The 7,641-nt window shown below is 40.0% G+C and overlaps 2 protein-coding genes across 3 annotated transcripts in view; one reads left to right on the top strand and one right to left on the bottom strand.

The window, feature by feature from the left end:
- Nucleotides 1–572: 572 nt before the first annotated feature.
- Nucleotides 573–2,543, top strand: LOC116850197 (prefoldin subunit 5). 2 transcript variants are annotated; one of them, XM_032828185.1, is made up of 3 exons: nucleotides 573–918; nucleotides 1,371–1,669; nucleotides 1,939–2,543. In XM_032828185.1, exons 1-2 carry the CDS (start codon nucleotides 714–716, stop codon nucleotides 1,649–1,651), a joined length of 486 nt encoding a protein of 161 aa, XP_032684076.1. In that variant the 5' UTR covers nucleotides 573–713; the 3' UTR covers nucleotides 1,652–1,669; nucleotides 1,939–2,543. The 2 variants fall into 2 exon arrangements, with proteins under 2 accessions (XP_032684076.1, XP_032684075.1); XM_032828184.1 differs by having other exon boundaries at nucleotides 1,371–2,225.
- A 76-nt stretch (nucleotides 2,544–2,619) lies between these two features.
- LOC116850196 overlaps nucleotides 2,620–7,641 on the bottom strand; it is a 72,345-nt gene continuing 67,323 nt past the window's right edge. The window contains exons 5-6 of the mRNA XM_032828183.1: nucleotides 3,103–3,337; nucleotides 2,620–2,769 (exon numbers count right to left, since the gene is read on the bottom strand). Coding sequence (XP_032684074.1) covers nucleotides 2,693–2,769; nucleotides 3,103–3,337 — 312 coding nt within the window. The 3' untranslated portion in view covers nucleotides 2,620–2,692. The remainder of the gene's footprint in view (nucleotides 2,770–3,102; nucleotides 3,338–7,641) is intronic.

Here is a 7,641-nt window from a genome sequence, read left to right as displayed (position 1 = left end):
GACTTTATTTCTCCTTATATTACATGGAGCACAATTTACGCGGAACAGTTTGGTGACAAATAAACATCTGTATTCATTTTTTAAAATTGTATTCACTTAATTTACTGCAATTTTTACTATTATGTTTATCTTTTCAGTTTATCTGTTGAATACAAACATTTTAATTAATAAATATTTAATATTTAGTTAAAAATTAATATTTTATAATACCCCATACCGCTTTTTCATGTAATATTAGGCAATCAAAACAAACGTGGAACGTATAGCGGATCTAGTAAGATTTTGTCTTCCGCATTTCCGCGTTTCCGCGTTTCCGCGCTTCATGTAATGGCATTCTCACCCAGTGAGAAATGACTTATCGATCGACGTCGAAAAGACGTCGAAATCATCAAATCGACATCGATTCGACGTTTTTTCGACGTCTATCGATAAGTCATTTCTCACTGGGTAGGCTTCTCTCTGATTGCACCAAAATTGTACCAAGTTGATCTATTCCTCAGGAAGATGGCAGATGCGTCTTGTGCGTTTCGTGGCGCCATCTAACATACGTTGCATGTAACCTGTATGATATGCAATTTGGTACTAGAGTACGCGATTGTTACTTGCTGTTGCCGTGTTTGGCGATATCAGCGATCTCGTTGAGTCAGTTCCTTTGTTAAAGCGTGTATAATCTGTTCTTAGGAATAATAATTTACATTTAAGATCGCATCAAGATGTCACAAATTTCCATGAAACCGGGGCCTCAGCTGCAAAAGGTCGACCTAACGAGCTTAAATCTCCAACAGCTGACGATGTTAAAACAGCAATTGGATCAGGAGCTTGGGTTATTTCAGGACTCTTTGCACACTTTAAAGATCGCACAGAGCAGATTTCAAGAATCTGGCGCTTGTCTCGAGAAAATTACACCTGCTGCTCAGGGTGAGTCGTACAAATTACATTGTCCGAAATTTACACAGCTTTCTGATATCTCGTGGTAAGTATCTGCTTTGAGGTTAGTGAACGTTATATTCTGACAAATTCATACAAAATTTGTTTATTGAAATATTCTTAACGTTCTTGAAACTTTAGGCATTACTCTTTTAATTAGTAGCATAATTTTGTTTTGCATTGAAGAAAAATAATCATTTTCTTAGATACACCAGGAATCATACACTCAAGAGAGCGTTATTTTAATAAAAGTATCTTTGAATTTTCTTCAAACTCTAGACATTATTCTTTTAACTATTAGTACAACTCTGCATAGTTGTGCATTTTGAAGAAATAGAATCATTTGCTTTGATAGATTGATAGATTGATACATAATTCAAGAATATTACTTTTATGTGTTTCTGATCATAATTAAAAATATAATTATTTTTATATGTTTATAGGCAATGAAATATTAGTACCTTTGACAAGTTCCATGTATGTGACTGGCAAACTAGCAGATGCGAATAATGTACTTGTGGACATCGGTACCGGTTACTACGCAGAGAAAGGTATCGAAGATGCAAAGGACTATTTCAAGAGAAGAGTGGAATATGTCACAGAGCAAATGGAAAAGATTCAGCAGCTTGGAGTGGAGAAGAACAAGATGAGGGAAGCGACGATGGATGTGATGGAAATGAAGATCCATAGTCAAATGCAGAAGGAGAATGCAGAGCGTGCGTGAAGTGTTAGATCTTGAATGGTAATATTTGATTTTGGATACTTTACGTGATGAATACGTATGTTTCGTGTGTTGATGCGCACATTCACGCGCCACCTGCAGAATCCTCGTGAAATTCAACGGCTTTGAGATATGTATGGACATAATTGAATCAGCAGAATAGTAATAAGATGGTATTTTATTTAATGCAATCGAGGCATACACACTTTGTGATATCACCCTGTCGTATCTCATTTATTCGACTTTGTCTATTTAAGAAATCAATACAATGGCTTCTTTTCTTTGTACAGAAATACATGTTCATGCGTTCGTTAATAATAAATTAAGAACGTACTCCGCACTAAACGTTCGTCTTACAACTAACGATCGCTCTTACGTAAAGTCGAGAGAGACAGTACGATTACTCGCTAACGAACTATCCGTTAATTTGCGCTAATCACCTAAAAACGTTCTCTAGAACGAAAATGAGGGGAACGCTGGAAGGAGACACGATAGGTTTCATTGTACTGAAGATCGAAGTAACGAAGGCGAATCGTTTATTCGTATATCATTGAAATAAAATGTCATTTATAAACAATAACAGTGTTCATCTATAATCATGACAGAACACGTTCGCGTCGAACTATAGATGTCGCAGGGGAGGTATCAAAAAATCATCGCCGGAGGATAGAAAAGACGGTACATTGATCTGTCGTCAAATAAGTCGTTTTGGCAGTTTGGCGCGACACTTAGTCGGTCTATTACATAATAATACGACACGTTATTCGGATTACAATGTTCGTCCGCGTCGGCGGACATAGATCGCGTACACGTAGATAAGTCGCTAATTTCTGTGTGTTTTATTTTTTCTTTTATCCTATTTACACGAATAACATACGCTTGGTATTTATTTCAACGAAAGATCTTCCTCTCCTTGCCTGGATGTTCTTCTTTTTCTTCTTTTCTCTTTGTCCCACTTAATAATTTCAAAATTTTACAAACGATTTACTCCCGCTCCGTCTCGATACAATCTTGCGCGTAAAACGTATTGCGGATTCATCGATGTTATCTCAGGCTGCACAACAGCAGTGTAGTTATAGCGCTGATGTAAAAACACTCGGCTGTGCTCTTCGCTGCGTTACCTGCAACGAAAAGATATATATGTATATATATATATATATATATATATATATATATATATATATATATATATATATCGTGTATTAGTAAAGATCGAGATGTGCGTTTTGCGCGTGATTTAAATGAGAAAAGTTTATTGTTATATAATACGCGATGTGCCTCTGTGTACATCTCGATATGGTTTTATCTTATTCACGACACGGTCACAGTGACATCTTATTTTGTCAATGTATTTTATAACTATTTTATAATTATTTTTCGAGGGAAATCGAACTCGAGGAAACTACCAGAAAGAAATTTTGATAGAATAGAAAAGAGAAAGGAGGCAACGCTACCAATGTAGGAGGATTCCCGTGTTCCCAACACAGAAGCTAGCTTTGGACGCTCCTCGGTCAAGAGTACATCGGCCTTTTTCTGATACAGATGAAAGACGTTGGCGTGACAAACGATGTGCAACCTGCCGCTATTGAAGTTATCCTGCATAGTCTCGAAATCCAATCCCGCGACCGTCATCTGTTGCTGATTGTCGCCGACTTTGTCCGTGATGTTCATGATAAAGCTCGAGTTCACCTGCAATGAAAACGCGCGCTGTACAAATTGACATCGGTACTGAGAATCTATCTATCTAGATCCTTGACCTCTCAGCTTTCTCTTTTCAATTTCTGTTTAGGAATACACGAATGCAGGCGCGCAAAACAGCGTTCCACGAATACGCCGAGAGCGAGCGGAACGTTTCTCTCGCAAAATAACGCGAAAGATATTTCACATACAAAGCGTTACGCGTAACTGTCGATCGCTACTCGTTTGTCAATGATCAATGAAACACGGCGGTGATCTGCGTAGCCAGCCTGCCGCACCCTTCGATCACTACGAAACGGAAACGGACGCGTTGAAATGGACGCGATGATTTACGAGTCTCTAAAATCAATTAACTTTCAAGCGATACACGTCGAGACCCACTTTGCTTTACGATGTAACCGTTTCGCAATCCTTTCTCTCTCTCTCTCTCTCTCTCTCTCTCTCTCTCTCTCTCTCTCTCTCTCTCTCTCTCGCGCGCGCGCGCGCGCGCCGTGTCGTACTTCTTGCGAGTGAATTAATAATTTATTCCTGGGAGGACCGTCGTCCGCTCACGAAAGTCCTCCGGTTTTCTCGTTACAGAACCTAATCGTCTAATGGTCGCACGATCCCGCTTCAATTTCCGAAACGCGGACGCAGTTTTGCCGATAGCTCGTTAGGACGAGTGGTCGCATAAAGAATTAATTAACCGGGGAAATGTAGGTAGACAGACCGACAGAATTTGCCTCGACTCTGTCGACGACTCGAGCTCGCGGAAGGCAGGGTAGAGCGCAACGATGGGCAAGGGTAGCAGCACAGCGGGCATTCTTACTACTTCCTGCCACTCGTTGACGCCTCCTGTAGGAGCCGTGAGTGATTTGCCGTGCATTCGGCTATAAGTATAATGTTTATCGGATTCTTAGGACGCTCATAAAAGCGCGCCAGATTACCGGCTGGCCGCACCGGGTGAGAGTTCCGGATTAAACCAAGTCTGTCCGTGTGCCGGGGCCGCGCCGTCGACGCGCAAACCAGAAGGAGAAGAGGATCTTCATAATTTCCTGAATTGCCTCGCTGCTGTGCACGTGTGTACCCGTGCATAACGGGAACGCCGGGAACCGACGAGAACGGCGTTCGCGCCGTGCGATTTTGCCGGATTTTCCCAAACCCTTCTCGGCCGTCTCTCCGTGGCGTCGTCCTCGGGGATTGACCGATGTCGCGTTTCCTGTCGCTTCCGTGATACGAACGTGGCGACTCAATTTCCACGCATCTCGTGCGGCTCTACGGCTAGCGCGGGCTCACGCACAGGAACACGTGCTCGCCGCTCCGTCATTCCTCTTCATGTTCCTCTGGACTGACCGAGCTCCTTCTCTCGTCGGCGAACGATCGAGCGCGACGTTTCGCTTTGCGCTTAATGCGCTCGATCACGTATGAGCAATTTCGTTTAATGGGGCTGTAGGATACTCTCGTTGCTTACCGAGAGCGATTAAATATTTATACGCACGCGAGGTGCAAGAGGAAGGCGAGAGTGTTAAGCTCTCTTTCTCTCGCGATGGTCGGTGCATGCACACACGTTTCGCATTTGGAAAAGTTGTAATTACATTTTAATGGCGTTGTAATTTATATGTTGCATGTATCGACTCGCGCTCATAGGGATCGCGAATCCTCGCGCTGGTAAACCGCTTGCATTACTTTATGCAAAAATTCTTCGGCTACTGGTGAGCGCTTCAAACTATCCAAGATGTCGCCTCGATGTGGATGATATAAAATCGAGAGCATCTTCGCATTGCGATGTTGAGTGGTTACTTAATATCAAAAGATAACGATAATGCTCGCTACATGGATATAAAAAAGAATGGCCTTTGAAGTCAGTTTATTATGCTAATGAAGTTAATGAATCCAGCATTCGAACTCGAAAGCGTCCTTTAATTCGATAACGAACATCGGACTCTTTCCTGTATTTATCAATTCTTTCAAAAGCATTATATTTGTTTTTTTTTTTGTAAAATTTATTTTTGAGTAAAGGACGACTGACCAGCCGTTGAGTAGTACTACTTTATTAAGTTAAGACGTGTCTGGCCCACTCCCAGGTAGCACATACACGTATAGAAACGTTTCTTAAAAGTATCTATAGTTTCAGAACCGTAAAGCACCAATAAGTTTTAACAAGAACCTCTCTGAAACCTTATTTATGAATCGTTTAAAAAACGTTTATAAAACGTTTTAAAATGTTTATAAAACGTTTCTTCAACGATTTTTTTCGCAAAAATAACGTTTCACCTAACGTTTTTTGAGTGGACATTTTTACTCATGAGAAACGTTTCAGAAACGTTATGAAACGTTTTGGAAACGGTTAAGAAAGGTTTGGTTCTAACGTTTATAAAACATTTTTAAAACGTGTGTGTGCTATTTGGGCTGTTTAGTCGCACCACGATTTCGTTTTTTTATATTTTTTTATTAAGAATAAAGGATGTACAAAAAATGTACAGGTCTAGGTGCTAAGCCTATCCGACTCTACCCACGATCTCGATTTCTCGTTCAAAAATATGGCGACTCGTAGCGGAGATTTTTAGAATTAATTTGTCCAGTCAAAAATAACGAGTCTAATAATCTTTTAGACCCCTTATTTATCCGCCAATAGCGTTCGCCCGACGTATGTTTCTCATGAGTTGGCAATACTGACCGAAAACGCGACACAGCAAGTACAACGTATTTCGCGAATCGTCCTGTTCCCGATGGTTCAATTATTGGAAGCCACATATTCAAGGAAAGAAGGAAGGTCCTGTTCCCGCGATTTCGTCGAATGCAAGTTCCATGCCCGGTCATCGTCAGGAGTGCCGAAAATAAGTATCGTGCGTTCGTCGTTTAGCCTGCCGGCAGTTCAGCAGCAAAACGATCGCGATGTAGAGATAACGTTAGTTGTTTCGTGTAAACTTGATGTTGAATGTCGGATGTCTGCAGCCGCTGTCTATACGCAGTTAAAGTATGTACTTTCGGAATGCCAAAAGTAAGTCCCGCACATCCATCGTATGTCGTGTCTGTGTATCGTCACAAGCTAATATTCGGAATGTCACAACAGAACAGCCAGGACACTACCTATCAGTACTAGGATGGCGATATCTGTGTCAGTGTCAGAATAGCAATATCAGTGTTAATGTCAGTGCCAATATAATATCACTGTTAAAGTCCTAAGTGAATATTAAAAATGCCACGATGGAGGAATCAAAAGCTAAGAAGCCAAAATGGAGAATACAAAACAAAGTAAGATAATTGCCTACGTATGTTAAATTTCGTATACTTGCAAACCCGCGCGTTAATTTTTAATCACTTTTATATCTATCGTAAACTATATAAACGACTACAGCAACATTAATGAGTAAATTACACGACAATATGTTACTTTAATTCTAGATTCAGTCCTCGTCACTGAAATATTCAATTGCATTTAGTTGATAATTCTGCATATTTAGTTCAGTCTGTTACACATTTTCGTGACTCACATTTTGGCAATATGTAAAGTCGATACGATTACATGAAAAAAATTTTTTATTTATAAATTCAGACAGATCCATAGTTGAATAATCTGAAAGATCCATAGTTGTATCTTATTCTACTAATTAATCTTAAACATTAAGAAGAACGATTACATTTTAGGCGAATGCACGAAAATTTTAGCTTTCTCACAAGTCATAACTGAAATTTCTACCATATCTAGAATCGGACTTTAGATGATTGTATCGAGCCGAGCTCTTTAGATCGTTCGTCCCTAGTTAGTCAATGCTGCTTATTTGTTTAATTTTCTTGGAAGAAAAACATGCTTCTCGGAAGCGGCAAAAAAAAAACGACTCCGCTCGAGCCACGCGACGCCTAATTCCTCGACTAAAGAGCGATAAACAATCGAGAGAGCACAGTTCCGAAACTAATCTACGATATCTTTCCTTTCAAGTTTTCCAAGAAACTACGGCTAGCACACGGTTGGGAAGCGGATATTTTTGCTTATTTGATTAAAAGAGCAGTCTCTTTTAAAATATAATATGAATGGTAAAACGGCATGCTAAAGTGATATGTTCACATTGACTTTATGAAATATTAGTAATTTATATCTTTACTATGCATAAAGTTAAATTGATGCTCGTATCGCGACGCGTTCTGTAAGTCGATTATTCCCATTTAGACGACGTTACATTTCCGCACGCTTGATGTATTATAAATTTTAGAATTAATAATTCGAAAATGCCCCATATTAATACGAGTTGCAGGGTGACTGATTACAATAGTACAGAAGTCTCTTATAGAAATTTCCATTGTTTACACCTGGTGGC

The sequence above is a fragment of the Odontomachus brunneus genome, unplaced genomic scaffold (genome assembly GCF_010583005.1).
Source record: "Odontomachus brunneus isolate Ranch 3 - 2012 unplaced genomic scaffold, Obru_v1 Obru_scaffold_136, whole genome shotgun sequence".
NCBI classification, from domain to species: Eukaryota; Metazoa; Arthropoda; class Insecta; order Hymenoptera; family Formicidae; genus Odontomachus; species Odontomachus brunneus.
This window is presented reverse-complemented; position numbering and strand designations above follow the sequence as displayed.